At 43.8% G+C, this 18,042-nt stretch overlaps 1 protein-coding gene across 1 annotated transcript; it reads left to right on the top strand.

The window, feature by feature from the left end:
* The first annotated feature begins 339 nt into the window (after nucleotides 1-339).
* On the top strand, nucleotides 340-17,881 carry SF3B2 (splicing factor 3b subunit 2). The gene is made up of 21 exons (XM_069965258.1): nucleotides 340-427; nucleotides 4,278-4,312; nucleotides 5,285-5,329; nucleotides 6,344-6,499; nucleotides 6,583-6,631; nucleotides 6,857-6,948; nucleotides 7,324-7,426; nucleotides 7,612-7,691; nucleotides 10,897-11,103; nucleotides 11,274-11,399; nucleotides 12,391-12,471; nucleotides 12,599-12,826; nucleotides 13,049-13,198; nucleotides 13,779-13,868; nucleotides 14,329-14,436; nucleotides 14,521-14,628; nucleotides 15,622-15,764; nucleotides 16,231-16,332; nucleotides 16,584-16,683; nucleotides 17,254-17,439; nucleotides 17,715-17,881. Exons 1-21 carry the CDS (start codon nucleotides 409-411, stop codon nucleotides 17,784-17,786), a joined length of 2,280 nt encoding a protein of 759 aa, XP_069821359.1. The 5' UTR covers nucleotides 340-408; the 3' UTR covers nucleotides 17,787-17,881.
* The last annotated feature ends 161 nt before the right edge of the window (nucleotides 17,882-18,042 follow it).

Here is an 18,042-nt window from a genome sequence, read left to right as displayed (position 1 = left end):
TGGCACCAGTTGATTTTTTTGTTAGCTACCCCTTCCTTAAAGGGGGTTTTAATTCCTGATAAGTTATCCCCCTCTAACCTACATTACATAGAGAGTCTCTGACGCAGATGTGAACAAGGCTTTAACATTTTATTGGAGTTGAAGACAAATTAATTCCACTTCCACTTTTTTGCCCCAAAAATCTGTGTCTCTCTTCACATAAAGGCGTCCCTGACAGGATACTGACTGCATATCTATGTGTGTGGTGAATCTTACACCCTGCCTAAACGTCTCTCTAATTCTCCCTCAACAAAGATGGCCTCCGCCAGCTCGACGTCACGTGGTGCCCGCCTCTTCCGGTGGTCGCTTCCGATGACGTAGACTTTTCGCGACTCCGCACACAGACGGCGACGCTGCTAAAGCCGAAACATGGCGGAAATCACAGACGGTGAGTTATAATGCGACGCGTGAGTGTGGCCGCCCGGGAGCGAGCATTGTAGCTGTGTGAGGAGAGCGGTGCAGCGGGGCACGGTATATAGCCTCCTCTTTCCCGCCCCTGGTTCATGGGGCTGGTGCTTGGATTGTACCAGTGTGCAAATGGAGGGAGGGGGGTGCAAGAGAAAATACCGTTTTAATTTAGCTATGGACGAAAAGTGGTAGGACCTGCCTGTAACATGGACGTGAGCCATCCCGGTACCCGTCCAGTGATCAGTCTGTATTACACATGTGCTGGAGATACATGGGGAGCCTGCTGGTCAGTCACTGGAGGGAATCCTGGGGGTCAGGATGGCACAGCGCCCTCTATAGTGCCAAGCTGGGGCCCAGGACTCTCCTGCTATTGTATGCCAGCTCTACCATCTAATTCTCCACACCTGCTGTCCAATCTGGCAGGAGCATCTGCTTAGAGGTGCAATTTAAAGGAATTATCTGGGATCCCCCCCCCCCCATTGGTGGAGCAGTGGATATGGCTGCCATTGCAGGGAAGCAGTCTGCTTCTATCCCCATTCACCGTATTCATCCCTTGGAATGGTATACAGCGGATTGGTGGGTGTCAGACCCCTCACCGATCAGGTATAAGGGGCGGCAGACGTGCTGCTGAGGATATGGGCAGAGTGGCAGGATTGCACTTGTATCACCTAGCTATGGCAGAGGAGCTGGTCTGCTGTATACTCCTTGTATATACTGTATCTTGGATGGGACCAGGGTAGTAGTATTGCTCTCCTCCTCTCTATAGACATAACTCTATAGCCCTCTGAATGATTGCCTGTAAAGGGGGTACTCTGACTCTTTAAAGGGGTTGTCCAGCAGAAATCTTTTTCTTCAAAATTAAATGATGACAGAAAGTTATATAGATTTGTAATTTACTTCATTAAAAAAAAATCTCAGGTCTTCCCATACTTATCAGCTGCTGAATGTCCTACAAGAAATGTTGTTTTATTTTCAGTCTGACACAGTGCTCTCTGCTGACATCTCTGGCCGAGACAGGAACTGTCCAGAGCAGGAAAGGTTTTCTATGGGGATTCATATAAAACCGAGAGAGAGTTCCTGTCGTGGCCAGTGATGTCAGCAGAGAGCACTGTGTCACACTGAAAATAAAACATTTCCTGCAGGGCATACAGCAGCTGATAAGTATGGGAAGACATGAGATTCTTTAATAGAAGTAAAATACAAATCTATATAACTTTCTCACACCAGTTGATTTTAAAGAAAAAGATTTTCGCTGGACAGCCCCTTTAAAGTGACTGTACCACCAGGCCCAGGCTGAAGCACTGGAGGCGGCCGACCCACCCCCAGTGGGAAGAAACCCCAGCCCCTCCATGACGTGACTCCATTAGAATCCATTAGAATCAATGGAACCCTATCATAGAGGGGCTAGGGTTTCCGCCCACTAAGGGTGGGTCGGCCGCCTCCAGTGCTTCAGCCTGGGCCTGGTGGTACAGTCACTTTAAAGTGTATGTGTAATATATATATATATATATATATATATATATATATATATATATATATATATATATATATATATATATATATATCTTCCCTTATATAGAAGATGATAGAGCCTAGTCTTACCTCCCTGTGCTCCCCGATGTCGTCCTGTGACATCTTTGGGTGTCCTGTTGAATTCTCCCACGGCTATTTCTGAGAGAGACCCGTTTCTGAAGCGACCACCCGCTCAGCCAATCACTGACTGAGACAGGACATCACCATAGCCTCAGGAGTGAGAGTGTTCATTGGGGGACCTAGAGTCACTGCAGGACATACAGCAGCTGATAAGTACTGGAAGACTGGAGATGTTTTGATAGAAGTAAATTACAAATTTCTGGAACTTAGCTGGTTTGTAAGAATATTTTTTGTGAACTACCCCTTTTTTTTTTTTTTCTCTCTTTATTGTCATCATGGTGATTGTGATTGTAAAATAAAGATAACCTGTAACTTTTACCTCTTGAAAATACAACCAGATCAAAGTTGGTGTTTCTTTTTTTTTTTGCCTTTGTGTTAGACTTTTTTATTTTTGCCATAAAATGTGTTATAAACTGTGCCCAAACCTTAAATTTCTGACATGTTAGAATTTGTGATCCAGCTGTGGTGACCGATCACTGGAAGGAAGGGACAGCAGGCCCCGATACAGCTTATATACAGCATACCGTAATATGTCTGTATAATACAGGGGGCCATCTAGTGGCCAATATTGGGAGGTCCCTTTTTCCTATTTACCAAAAGTAGAATAAAACATAACTTTCTTTGAAATAACACCAAACACTTACTGGTTAAAAACAAGCATTGGTGGACCAGAAATAAGGTGATATTAAAGGAGAAGTTCTGCGAAAATTTTTATAAAAGTATCGTATTTCCCGCCAAAAGTTATACAAATCCCCAATATACACTTATTACGGGAAATGCTTATAAAGTGCTTTTTTCCTGCACTTGCTACTGCATCAAGTCTTCACTTTCTGGATAACATGGCGATGTCACTTCCTGGATAACATGGCGATGTCACTTCCTGGATCACATGGCGATGTCACTTCCTGGATCACATGGCGATGTCACTTCCTGGATCACATGGCGATGTCACTTCCTGGATCACATGGCGATGTCACTTCCTGGATAAAATGGCGATGTCACGACCCGACTCCCAGAGCTGTGCGGGCTGTGGCTGCTGGAAAGGATGATGGCAGGGGGACACTGAGGGACACAGGGCACTGGAGGGACACTTGAGTATCCCTCTGCCATCTTACTCTCCAGCAGCCACAGCCCGCACAGCTCTGGGAGTCGGGTCGTGACATCACCATGTTATCCGGGAAGTGACATCACCATGTTATCCGGGAAGTGACATCACCATGTTATCCGGGAAGTGACATCACCATGTTATCCGGGAAGTGACATCACCATGTTATCCGGGAAGTGACATCACCATGTTATCCGGGAAGTGACATCACCATGTTATCCGGGAAGTGACATCACCATGTTACCAAGGAAGTGAAGCCTTGATGCAGTAGTAAGTGCAGGGAAAAAAGCCCTTTATAAGCATTTCCCGTAATAAGTGTATATTGGTGATTTGTATAACTTTTGTGGGGCTATACAATACTTTAATAAAAAAATTTTAACCAGACTTCTCCTTTATGAGGGTTATCCCAAGATCAAACTTACTGGTGGGAATATGGAGTTGGTCAGTTGGTGTCCGACTGCAGGGACCTATGGATTATGAGATCCTATAGACAACAAATAAAGTAGTTGCTAAGCATGAGCTTTGTCATGTCACTCACTTAGATGACAGCAACCTCCATTCCCCAGTGGTCGCTCTCGGTGAGTTACCCATCACTTTTCCTGTGCATTGATCTTGTCCTCCTATAACTAATTGTACATCTCTGAGACCTTGTGTGGTCTGGACACTTGATCCTCATCCTCTGCTATAATAGGATGATACGGCGCACACTGCCTGTCTGTAGGCTGCGTCCAGGGACCACCAGTCATCTATGGCCTCTGGTTTTGGTGCTATGGATGAAAAGAGTTCCAGATGATTTGCAAGTTTATTATTGCCTAGTCTTGGAATACGTACACCACTAGTGTCAGACTCCCTAACTACTAATTCCTATCATGCCTGGACAGTCAAAGCTAAAGCTGGGAATGATGGGAGTTGTAGTTTTGCATGAGCTGGAGGGCTGTGAGTTTTGACATCTGTGATGTACAATATACAGATCATATTAAGCACACATACGTGTAGTTACTAATTCCGTATGAGAGTGGTAGGTGTGTATCGTGTGTGACTGCTACTCATTCGTATCTTACTGTAATTTCAGGTAGAGATGATGGGATTGAACTTACTGCAGCACAGGTAACAAATCTATGGACGTCTTCCAAAAGAACACAGTACAGGCTTATTCCCAGATGCATCCTATATACATTTACTATTAGTATATCAGAGCTGTACAGGAGACACCTGTATTAAAGAGACTCTGTCAGTAGTTATATGGTGTCCTATCTCAGTGTAGAATAAACTAGTGACAGAGAAGCTGAGAAGAATTATATATCACTTACATTGTTCTGTGCAGCTGATCCAGAGATCTCCTCCTGAATAACATGGACAATAAGTAATCCTCTCCATTATGTGCATGAGCCCAGTAGTCCTGGATGTTCATGAGAAGCAGAAAACCCCACCCACCAGCTGCTGATTGGCAGTTATCTATCCATGCTGTGTATAGGCAATCAACTGTCAATCAGCAGCTGGAGGACGGGGAAAGGGGCCTGGCAAGAATCCTATTCTCCTGCATATTAGGAGAACGGCTGAACAGAATTATACAAGTAATACACTGATCTGTTCAGCTTTTCTGTCACTAGTTTATGCTGCCCGCATTTACGGTACAATAAACCTATTGGCAGATTCCCTTTAATGAAACTCTGCAAATTACATTCCACATTTAACATGTACCTGCCCTGTAAACGTTTGACACAGCTGAGCGCCCCTGTGGGTGAGACAGAAAGGGGGGTCTATACCACATGTGCCTAACTGTGTCTCTCCAGCTGTTTCAGACCTGCCTGTACATTTAAAGCTTTGGCTGTCCAGTCATGATGGGAATTGTAGTTCTGTAACAGCTGGAGAGCTGCAAGTATGACACCCTGGTCTATATCGTCACACAGACAGAGCAGACCGCGAATACTCTTAGATGCACATTCTAGAAATCAGTCCTCGACCAGTCGTAATTTTTTTTAACCTATTATTGTAACTACATATGAGATGATGCATTCCATCGACGTCACCAGAATTTGTTTTTTGTCATCTTTTGCTGTTTTTATTATATTTCTTCAGGCTCTTGATGATGACATGTCAGCCACAAATTCAAGACTGGCCCAGGTAAGGATTTATAGATCCGAGTGTAATTCCATTGGAATATATATATATATATATATATATATATATATTAATATTAGAGCTCTTCCTCCAGCCGGACAGACACATAAGGTGTTGCTGATTTTTATGTACGATACCTTCATCAATGAACTGGCAGCTCGGGGACATAAGTTAACTCTTTCACGACCGTGTGTCATTAAAGGGGTACTCCAGCGGGGGGGCACTTTTTCGCTGGGACCGGGGACGAGGTGGCTGAGGGAAAAGACGTCCACTCACCTCCCCGGTTCCAGCGGCGGGTCCCGCATTGCAGCGCTCCGCTGATCGCTGATAGCCACTACTCGCCGCGGATCATCTTGCAGCTTAAATTAACGTTGCTGCAGCTATGTAACTTACTGTGCAGCAGCGGGAGGAGGTTAACGTGTGAATGATCAGCTGTAATTGGCCGATTAGGCCAGACCTGGGTAGTTACAATCCACAGCAACTGTAATAATACCAACAGATATTCAGTACTGCATAGAGCTGAGTCACATTCACTGCATCCTCATCCTGCCAGTCTGGCTTTTCTACATTCAGACTGGCAATCCAGCTGGTCTGGGAAGGAGAAGGACCCGTCTGTGAGGCACCAAGGACCTGACAGCTTCTCATTAACATTCATAAACATGACTAATGTGCAGCCATCACTGTGTATTAGGCCCCGTTCCCACTGAGCAAAGGTAGCGGAATTCCGCGACGGAATTGTCCGCCGCGGAATGCCGTTAGCCTCCCGCTCATAATGGGAGTCTATGGGAGGCGCGCGCTCTTGCTCTGTACGCGCTGAAGAATGAACATGACTCCCATTATGAGCGGGAGGCTAATGGCATTCCGCGGTGGACAATTCCGTCGCGGAATTCCGCTACCTTTGCTCAGTGGGAACGGGGCCTTAGGGCCTTAGGCCGTATATGCCATAGATGTATATGTTAGGAACCCTCTAATTTTTGTGGTGACTTCAATGTGGTAATTTCTTTGCTCTCTTTTCAGATGGCCGGAATGCCGATGCCCAATCTGCCAGCGCCTCCTCCACCTCCCCCATCCATGGGCATGGGATTTCCACTTGGTCTCAATTCTCACCTGGGTCCTGACCAAGAAAACGGCAATCTGTCACAGTCGGGATCCCAAAATGATGGACTTCCCAAGGTTAAAAGCCATTTGTTTTCTCTGTTACTGTTTTCTCTGTTTGCTGATTTGCACACAATTTACTTGGTCATTCTGTCTTGTAGGCAACACTGTTGGAACCGGAAGCCACTCGATCCCTTCTACTCGGGAGAGGTAATGTCATGTATTTATGATATAAAAAAACACACACACACACACACACACACACACACACACACACACACACACACACACACACACACACATATATATATATATATATATATATATATATATATATATATATATATATAATGTGTATATATATGTGTGTGTGTATATAGAGAGATATACATATAGATAGAGATTGATATATATTTATATTTCTTTTATCTACAGGTGGCCTTCCTATAGTTACTACTATCCCACCACTGATGCCATCCATGAATCGGCAACGTCTTCTAAATCCGTCTGGAGATGATTCCAGAGAGGTAAGATCTCCTTTTTTTTAAGTTAGGCTCCATAGACTTAGAATGAATCTCTAAGGCAGAGGGAGTATACACCGTGGGGGAGATTTATCAAACATGGTGTAAAGTGAAACTGGCTCAGTTGCCCCTAGCAACCTATCAGATTCCACCATTTTCCAAAGAGTCTGTAAGGATTGAAAGGTGGAATCTGATTGGTTGCTAGGGGCAACTGAGCCAGTCTCACTTTACACCATGTTTGATAAATCTCCCCCATAGTGTGTATACTCCCTCCTCCATACACACGATAAGGACCCGTGAGTCCTGACACTTTTCTGTCTTATGTGATACTGTATGTCAAAGGACAGTAACATCTGATGACATCTTTATGTTCCTCTTTAGATAGAAGATTCCACCTCTGGCCCAAAGATCCCACAAGTCCTTGAGAAAATTCTTCAACTTAAAGAAATCAGACAAGAAGAGATGATCCTGCCAGTCACCACAGGTAAGACATTGTATTTTGAAATACGTTTTCTCCTATGGGTAATTCCTTAGAGTTACAGGTTATTCATTGCGTATACATTGACCTTGGAAAACAAATCCCACACATAACTTTTATAGCTGCAGTAAAACATCTTCCTTAGGCCTTTGTTTTATCAGAAATATATATTTTTTTATTTTTTTAAATAGAAGAGGAAGATTATGATGATCTCCGTCAGATTTATACGACATCTGAAACAGAGGAAGAGACGACGGGACCAAAGAAAGAGGTATGAAAATAACGGGCAGAAACTATAGGGTTCAGCTGGTCCAGTCCACATAAACCTGCTTTGCAGACCGGTTTCCATTGGTGGTAAAAAAAACTTCGACCATAGACATTGGAGATTGGAGTTGGTTTCAGAATCCTTCCTGTTCCCATGCAGCCATGTTGTTTTGGGATTGTGCTGTTTTCGCCTGTGTGTACTTTCCGTTTGGTCTTTGTTCATCTTTTAGCAGTATAAATAGTACACCGTTGTGTATGCACTGTAGTATATTACTCATTGCTGTGTATAAAATGCTTTCTCTCACATCATTACCTGATGGGGTTTACAATCTCGTCTTTCTTCCTGTTTTCATGCAGAGAGGGTTTTCCTACTGTTAGGAGTGGGGATAACTGTGTGATCTACAGAACAGAGGACATATTAAAGGGGTTATCCAGTGCTACAAAAACATGGCCACTTTTCCCCCTACTGTTGTCTCCAGTTCAGGTGCGGTTTGCAATTAAGCTCCATTTACTTCAATGGAACTGAGATTCAAAACCACACCCAATCTGGAGACAACAGTAGGGGGGAAAGTGGCCATGTTTTTGTAGCGCTGGATACTCCCTTTAAAAGTATTTTGGTTTATTCATCGGGGGCTGCGTATTTAGACCTTGACCGATTAGGAGAATGAGCCGGGAGAAGACCACCCTTAGGGCATTATTACACGAAGCGATTTTTAACGATAAACGACTAACGATAAACGATCGCAAACGAGATTGTTTATCGTTAACCTGAAATCGTTCACCATATTACACAGAATGATATTCGTTAGTTACGATCGTTACTATGATCGTTATTGTGATCGCTACTATGATCGTTTATTCCTTCTGATCCTAGCAAAACAATGGATAAGGTGCTATTACACTGAACGATTAGTAGAAAAACGCGGAACTTAAGCTAACGAATGTGGAATTACAGCGAACAATTAACGATGATTTTAGGTTCAGATCTAGATCAACGACATATGAACGTTTTTTCGATCGTTGCCTGCAATTACACTAAACGAAGTGTTTAAATTTGAACGCTATAACGATTTTTCGCACGATAATCGTCCCGTGTAATAGGGCCCTTAGTGCTGGCTCTGTGTCTTGTGACCAAGAGGGCCCCGTAATTTTAAGCCTATAGAGCCATCTCACATAGACATCCTTCTGATCGGTCACAGTCTCACCAATAAAAATGTTTGAAAAACATCAAAAATCATGTGATATTTAAAAAGGCGTGTTTTTGGTGATATATATTAGGGCTGGGCGGTATACCGCAAAAATACCGATACCGTCACTGGCGTCGGTTAACCGACTTCAACTTGGCCAGGACGGTATTTGCGGTATTTTTGTGTCCCTGCGCCCGTCCTGTCAGAGCCCCCCCGCACACACACGAGCGGCCCGGCACTAGCGCTGGTATCAGCGGGAGGTGGAGGAGCAGCAGCAGGGTCCAAGTGAGAATGCTCTCCCCTTCCCCCTCCCCAAGCGACCGCCAGTCCGGTCCGCGCACCTGTCCGCCCTACCCACTCGTCCGGTCCGAAGCTCCGTCCCACTGCACCTGTCCTGCCAAAGCGCCCACCACCCGTCCGGTCCGGCGTCCCTGCACACTGAGGGGACTACAGGAAAGCCGCCGCCAAGTGCTGCTGTGATATGGCCGCGCCGGCCGGGTGTGGGGGCGATCGGATGGGACTGGTCCGGGAGGGGGGACCGGCATCAGTCCCGTCCGAGCAATTCCCCCCCCCCACACACACACACCCACCCGGCCGGCGAGCGTTGCACATGTTGTCCTGTGTGTGCAGGGACGCGGCCATGTCACAGCAGCACTTGGCGGCGGCTTTCCTGTAGTACAGTACAGGAGTGTAACATAGGAGGAATAATGGGCTGCAGCAGGCAGGGTAAGTTATAGGAGACATTGCTGTGTGTGGCATCCTGCCTGCTGCAGCCCATTATTCCTCCTATGTTACAGTCCTGTACTGAGGGGACTACAGGTCCCAGCATACACCTCCCTGTGCTCCTTGTACAGTAATACACCCCTATATAGTCATACACCCCAATCCGTACCCCCCTGTATAGTCATACACCCCAATCCGTACCCCCCTGTATAGTCATACACCCCAATCCGTACCCCCCTGTATAGTCATACACCCCAATCCGTCCCCACTGTATAGTAATACACCCCAATACACCCCCTGTATAGTCATACATCCCTATCCCTATGTGCCCCCCCCCCCTGTATAGTCATACATCCCTATCCCTATGTGCCCCCCCCCCCTGTATAGTCATACATCCCTATCCCTATGTGCCCCCCCCTGTATAGTCATACATCCCTATCCCTATGTGCCCCCCCCTGTATAGTCATACATCCCTATCCCTATGTGCCCCCCTCTGTATAGTCATACACTCCTACCTCTATGTGCCCCGCCTGTATAGTCATACATCCCTATCCCTATGCCCCCCCTGTATAGTCATACATACCCTATCCCCCCTGTATAGTCATACATCCCTATCCCTATGTGCCCCCCCTGTATAGTCATACATCCCTATCCCTATGTGCCCCGCCTGTATAGTCATACATCCCTATCCCTATGCCCCCCCCTGTATAGTCATACATCCCCTATCCCCCCCTGTATAGTCATACATCCCCTATCCCCCCCCTGTATAGTCATACATCCCCTATCCCCCCCCTGTATAGTCATACATCCCCCCCCCCCCTGTATAGTCATACATCTCTATCCATATGCACTCCCATGTATAGACCCGTACCTCCATCCCTATGTACCTCCTGTATAGTAATACACCCCTAGCCACCACCCCCTCCCACCCCCGTATAGTCATAAACAACAATCCCTATGTGACCCCCTGTGTATACACATCCTGTAGAGGCTGTATACCTGTATATACATGTCCAGGTCCCCTAATAATGACTAATAATAATGATAATAGACTAACCACGGGTTGCTGCTCAGTGAGTTCTTTTTTACTTTTTTTAATCGAAATGTTGTGGGTGTGGTGTGGGTGTGGTTTGCAAAAAGGGGCGTGTCATAATTATCGTTGAATTATCGTTACCGCGGCTACATGTGCGATAAACCGCGATATTGATTAAGGTCAATATCGCCCAGCCCTAATATATATATATATATATATATATATATCACATGTGTTATAACACTTTTTCACAAACTTTCTCCTTGCAGAAGAAAAGTCGTAGACGAAGGAACCGCAAGAAACGTACACGTAGGAGAGTGATTGCGGCAGCGCCCGTTGTGGTGGCTGATGATGTAAATGAGGCAGCAGAGGCCGACTCCGCTGGAGGGAAAGTGGAAATCGAATATGTGACAGAAGAGCCGGATATTTATGACCCCAACTTCATTTTCTTTAAAAGGATCTTTCAAGCATTTAAGGTGATTGTTCGTTTCCTGGAAGGTTCTGTCCGTAATGGGGGCCGTTGAGATGATTTCTGTTTTGTACCCTTTGCAGTGGTGTATTTAGCTGGTTCAGGAGCTCACCAGTATGTGCCTTTGACTGGTCACTTAGTTTCCACACTTCATGCAGTTCTGTTATTTTCCCACAGTTGACAGATGATGTAAAGAAAGAAAAGGAAAAAGAGCCAGAAAAAGTTGAAAAAGTGGAACCGGCAGCCCCCAGGAAGCGATTTGAAGAGGAAATGATGGATAGTGACAGCGACAGTGATGCTGAGGTCGGCATATAATATACTGGGCTCTGTGCATTATCTTCCTTGTATTCTGTCTCAGCTGCACTTTCTTTGTATTCTATATAGGGAGTCCATGTAAGGTTATGTTCACATCTGCTAGTGACCACGTTTTTGTGGTCAGGCTTTTGCGTCTTAGAAATAGAAATTAATGTAGTTACTACCATATTTAAAGTTTGGTCTGTTAAGCTGATGTAGGTATTCTGCAGTATATATTGTCATACCGTTCTGCTGGTTTGTTGACATATACCCCAAATGTAAGGGTTTCAGCGAAGAGAAGATAATTTGCAACTAGACACCTTGGGTGGCCATTAGCCTATCTTCTGGCATGAATACTGCTAGAAGATAAGTTAATGGCCAAGTGACTATGGTGGATACAGGGTGGAATAGAGAGGGTGGGGGCAGATTAATAGTGACCTGTAGTGTATAGCGAGCACTTATATGCTTGAGTGCTCGGTACTCGTGTTGAGCAATTTTCAATGCTCAAGTGCTTGACTCGAGTAACAAGCACCATTGAAATTAATGGGAGACTGGAACACTTAACCAGGTGCCCCCTACTCATCAGGTGCCTGGTTAACCTATTACATTTTTTTGTTCTAATTTTTGTATATTTTGTGCCTTGAAGGGATGTTTCAACAAAATTATATAAAAAAAAAATATTAAACAAAATATGTAAAAATTAGAACAAGAAAATGTAATAGGTTAACCAGGCACCTGCTAAGCACCTGGTTAAATGCCTGAGTCTTCCATTGATCTCATTGGGGCTTGTTACTTGAGTCAAGCACTTAAGTGTTGAAAAATAGTTGACTTAAGTAACAAGCACTTGCTCAACACTACTGGTAACTATTGATCTGCCCCCAACCCTTCTCTATTCCGCCCAGTATCCACCAGTGTCACTTGGCGTGAACCCTGTACTCCTTTGAAAGAAACTACCTTGGCTGAGTTTTTATATTTTTTAATACACATTTGTCATTTGCAGGAAAAAAAGCAAGATGCACCTAAACTGTCTAAGAAAAAGCTAAGGCGAATGAATAGGTTTACTGTTGCAGAGCTAAAACAGGTAACAAAGAACAGTACAAAGCTTGGTTGTATGATGGGATGTACCAGTGTGTACAGGTTTATTTATTTTATTTCACTTCTCATGCATTTTTTTTTTAATTTTTTTTAAATCTGCTTGTCCCTTACAGCTGGTCTCCCGTCCTGATGTGGTAGAGATGCACGATGTCACCGCTCAGGACCCCAAACTGCTTGTGCACCTGAAAGGGACCAGGAATTCTGTGCCTGTTCCTCGTCACTGGTGCTTCAAGCGCAAGTACCTGCAGGGCAAGAGAGGAATCGAGAAACCACCCTTCCAGCTTCCTGAATTTATCAAGAGAACCGGCATCCAGGAAATGAGGGAGGCCCTTCAAGAGAAGGTGAGCAACAGTAATAGAATTCAGATGGGAAAATGGTTTCTCACAAAATTGCCGAGTCGAACATCTATCTGCTCATGGTCTAAAAAGTTAAATACTTACTGTGTCTCTGAAGGGAGTTACAGTACTTGCATGGATTTGTCCCTTATAGTTTTATTGTGTGTGTTTTTTTTAATCAATTTTTTATACCCTAATTTAAATTATTCACTGTTTTTCTCACAACAGGAAGAACAAAAGACCATGAAATCCAAAATGAGAGAGAAGGTTCGTCCCAAAATGGGGAAAATAGACATAGACTACCAGAAGCTCCATGATGCTTTCTTCAAATGGCAAAGCAAGCCAAAACTGACCATCCATGGAGACCTGTACTATGAGGTGAGAGGAGCGTAACACTGACTGCTGCTGTAATGGTGTTCTCTTCACTTCTGTAATATCAAATGGCAACAAATATAATAATAAATAATAATATAATAATATAATAACAAATGGCAAAGCAAGCCAAAACTGACCATCCATGGAGACCTGTACTATAAGGTGAGAGGAGCGTAACACTGACTGCTGCAGCAATGGTGTTCTCTTCACTTCTGTAATAATGTAGTTGCTGCATATGAAATCCATGGCTGTTACGTGTGTATGCCAATAATTTATATATGTACGACGTCCTGTGACGTCCTCTGAAATATCCAGCTTTTGGCATCCATTTATAGCTGCTGCTGTCTGTTCCCCTAAAGTTTTGCTTAAGTTCTGTTCTGGCAGTGTCTGAGGACTATACAGTTTAGCCCAAGCAAAGCTTGGGTAGATCATGTGGGCACAGTAAGACCCCCACTGATCACACACTTATTATCTATCCACAAATTCATTACTATGACATAACTCATAAAATCTTTATGATAGTAAGTTTTTGTAGCTGTATACAAAAAAAATTTGAATTCATGTAAATGACTATTTGCTTCAGGGAAAAGAATTTGAGACTCGGTTAAAGGAGAAGAAGCCGGGTGACCTTTCCGATGAGCTGAGGATAACGCTGGGAATGCCAGTGGGACTGGTAAGTGAATAATGCCAAATAAAGACTTGCCTCCTATTTATAATACTGGATGGCGTTAAAGGGGTTAAAATGATGGCGTATGGCCTTCAATCGCTGATCGGTGCCTGCACTACACAGTGGGTTGGGTCAGAAGCAGTTTGCTCTGATCCCTGCCTAGTGGTGGAGACAAGTAACTGCAGCTCCGATCTAACACAGAGCCGAAAGTCTTACTAACTGATGTTCAATAAAGATTATTTAGAAAGTTGCGATCAGGAAACTTGAACAGTGAAAAAAAAAAATCAATCCAAAGATGTCCTTTGACTTTGCTGCCTATGCACATGAGCATTGTAAAAGATACACAGCAGATATTCTTGCATGTTTTCTACATGTAGCCACTGTTGTACATATTCCATGTTCTGGAATGCCCTCTCTGTTTTTTTTTTTTTTTTAGATATATAATATTTCTATTTTTCAATTGTAGAACTCCCATAAGGTTCCCCCACCTTGGCTTATTGCAATGCAGCGGTATGGTCCTCCCCCTTCATATCCCAATCTTAAAATTCCAGGACTGAACTCTCCCATCCCCGAGGTAAGATCCTGACGCGATATGATTTTATTTAGACTTCCATCTTTTACCATTACTCTAAATCTTCTCTCCCACCTTTTCTTAAAGGGCTGTTCATTTGGATACCACGCTGGTGGATGGGGGAAGCCCCCCGTAGATGAGATGGGGAAACCTCTGTATGGAGATGTATTTGGAACCAATGCGTCAGATTTCCAGGTAATAAGACCAGGATATTCTTAATGTGTCTGCCGTTCACTGTACACCCCTTACATTTTAAAGCAATACTTTTGCTTTAAAAAAAATAATAATAATTTGACGTGAAAAGTATTGATCGGTCGGAGTCTGGGTGTTTGGACCCCCAGCAATTAATAGATAAGAGCTGCGAGAAGTTCATGGCTGAGCACTCCACTCCATGGCTTGCTGCTCTACCCATCTTTTTGTAGCAGACAGCTCAAAAGACTTACTATAAGGGCGTGTTCACACTACAGAATCCTGCCTGCTATGTGTGTTTTTTTTTTCAGTGGGAGGCCTAGCGGGCCACCGCGCCTCTCCTCTCAAAGAATTGACAAGTCCAGCGTAGAGGCACGAAGAGCAGAGGTGTGCAAAGCCTCCCATTAAAAAAAACACATAGCAGGCAGGATTTGGTGCGGATTCCGCGGACAGGGGTCGATTCCGTAGTATGAATGGGCCCTAAAACCTGTTTTAGATTTTATAGAACGTCTATTGAGTCTGTCTACTGCAATAAGATAGCGAGTAAAGTGCATCATCTAACAATCGGTGGGTGTCTAAAAATCCAGATCCCAAACAAAGAAACTTTTTACACGTCTGATTGACAAATAGAAATTGTTTTGTTCTTTGCGTTCACACGTACAGCATCCGCAGCAGATTTGATGGCGTAGATTTGAAGTTGCGGATTCAAAGCAAATCTGCGCCATCAAATCTGCTGCGGATCATGTACATGTGAATGCACCCTTGGGGTAGCTTCACACACAGTATCGCAATTAATTTTCTGCAGCGGATACGCCGCAGATACGCAGCGGATTGGATGTAAATAACTGAACAAAGCATCAAATCTGCTGCCGATCTGCTGCGCATCAGTCGTGTGTGTTAGCACCCTTAAAGTGACAGTAATGCTTTAAAGGATTTTTTTTCTTCTAATTTTCTAATTTTTTTATTTACACACAAATACATTATTTGTACGATTAATAGAATAAGAATGAGGAAGAAGACCTAGACAGAACCCCGTGGGGAGAGCTAGAGCTGTCTGATGACGAATCCTCCTCTGAGGAAGAAGAGGAAGAAAGTGATGAAGATAAACCAGATGAGACTGGATTTATCACGCCTGCTGATAGGTAAGGTACAAGGTCCTTTACAGGCATCTTGAATCTTGCACATTCAAGTGTGTAGTTTTATTATTTCCTTGAGGATTTAGTGTAAATACTATATATTGGCCCACATTATAGGCTTATATATCCACAGGAAAACATGGCGGCATTATCCAGAAACAGTGCCACTCTTGTCCTCAGTTTGTGTGTGGTATTACACCCATTGACAAGAATGGAGCAAAGCTGTAATATCACACACAAAACCTTTTTAATAAAGCAGCTACTTTATTCTAATATTGGATGACAGCTATAAAAAGCAATGATTCCAGTGTAGGACATAAAGCGTGATGATGAGGCCGGCCTCTGCTGACCAGGTCTGCTATCCCATATCCTTATAAACAGCACCAGGTGGCCATGTCATTTGTCTAAGCTTTGTCTATGCCAATTCTCCACATGTACGTTTACACTTATATGTTTTGCTGATCTCTTGCAGCGGACTTATCACCCCTGGAGGATTTTCTTCGGTTCCTGCTGGTATGGAGACTCCAGAACTTATTGAGTTGCGAAAGAAGAAGAATGAGGAGGCCATGGATGGGTAAGAATATTTATATTCTTCCATTCTAATGCTATGCATATGTAGAATGTATATTGATGTGTGTGTGTCTCTCTCTCTCATATATATATATATATATATATATATATATATATATATATATATATATATATATATATATATATATATATATATATATATGAGAGATGCACACAAAAATGTGTGTGTGTAATATTGTGTGTGTGTGGGCTTCAGTTTGGGAATGGCACTTACTGTTTGTTTTGTTTCACCAGTACGGAGACACCATTGCTGTACACTGTGCTTCCAGAGAAGAGGACGGCTACTGTTGGTGGAGCTATAATGGGATCCACGCACATCTATGAGATGTCTACAGTGAGTAAAAGAATCCAGTGTAAATCCTTCTCTGTCCACTAGATGGCCTCACTCAACAATTGGCATGGTCCCCTGTATTGGCTTACATACAGTCATAGCTGTCGGTTACTGAGTGGCTTTCGTTCTTACTGGGCTCCAGAGCCATGGCTACCATCCACACTAGGAAGTTCCGTGTACGAGCCCTGGTGTAATAGTAGGGCTTGTGCACAGAACATGCTAGGAATGGTATGTTTCTCTGCCTCTTAGAGTGAACTGCACCTCCATGCCAAGCTGTGAGGGAGGATGCATTATCACCCTTTTAAGTTTATTGAAAAAAACATACAAAATCATGATTTTCTCCCTGTGGTGGGGCGTTTGTCTTCTGCCCCGTGGGGGTTTTTCGCCTTCCTGGATCAACACAGTAGGATTTTCCTAGGTTGAACCTGATGGACTCTTGTCTTCTTTCAACCTTATTTACTATGTTACTATGATAGGAAATGTTGAGTTTCCATTTGGTTGACCATTAGTTTGTGTTTATGCTAAACAGCCTCATGTTTTCCTGACAAGCTGTCTCTCTCATTCCATTCACAGGCCCTGTCCCGTAGGGGGGCCCCCACAGAGCTCCAAGGTGTGGAGGTGGCTCTGGCACCTGAAGAACTTGAATTAGACCCGTCAGCTATGACCCAGAAGTATGAGGAGAGAGTGCGGGAAGCACAGGAACAAGTCCAGAAAGAGGACTTCAGCGACATGGTGGCCGAACACGCAGCTAAGCAGAAAGTAGGTGTCCACTGTATTGTCTGAGCATTGTTCTTAGTCCTCGGTTATCCTTCAATAATGGATAGTCTACTTTTATTTCTTTATATTTAATATATACAATATATAATTGACGTTCACAATTCTGGGATATCCTGAGGTTATAGACGCATGACTCCCGCGCAGGTTGTTTGTATCTTTCTCCTACATGATAGTTGGAACTGTATGGACGTGTCTTCAGCTCTCACTACTATTGTTATGCTATGTTAATGGTTTGTTTGGTTCTTTTTTTATTACAGCAAAAGAAGAGGAAGGGACAGCCGCAAGACTCCCGGGCAGGGGGCAAAAAATACAAGGAGTTCAAGTTCTGATCGTGCTTCACGTTTGTTTGTTTCTTTGTTTGTTTTTTTCATCCCGTCAATCACATTCATTTCTTTGTAATAAAACCTGTTAAATTGTCTTATAACTTGGAGCTGGTTCATAGTATAGTAGATACGTCACTATAGACCAACACGTGATGGAGTATACGTGGAAGGTTCTCTGCTATTTAGAGGCTTATACCAAAAAAAGCGTCCATCCCAGACAGAGACAGGTTTCCCTTTGTTGTGTTATCTAATGTATTACAGG

The sequence above is a fragment of the Dendropsophus ebraccatus genome, chromosome 4 (assembly GCF_027789765.1).
Source record: "Dendropsophus ebraccatus isolate aDenEbr1 chromosome 4, aDenEbr1.pat, whole genome shotgun sequence".
Lineage (NCBI taxonomy): Eukaryota > Metazoa > Chordata > Amphibia > Anura > Hylidae > Dendropsophus > Dendropsophus ebraccatus.
This window is presented reverse-complemented; position numbering and strand designations above follow the sequence as displayed.

Coding starts and splice junctions, on each gene's coding strand:
- SF3B2 (XM_069965258.1), top strand. Junction 11,400..12,390: donor ACAGCGACAGTGATGCTGAG/GTCGGCATATAA, acceptor TGTCATTTGCAG/GAAAAAAAGCAAGATGCACC. Junction 13,869..14,328: donor TGGGAATGCCAGTGGGACTG/GTAAGTGAATAA, acceptor TTTCAATTGTAG/AACTCCCATAAGGTTCCCCC.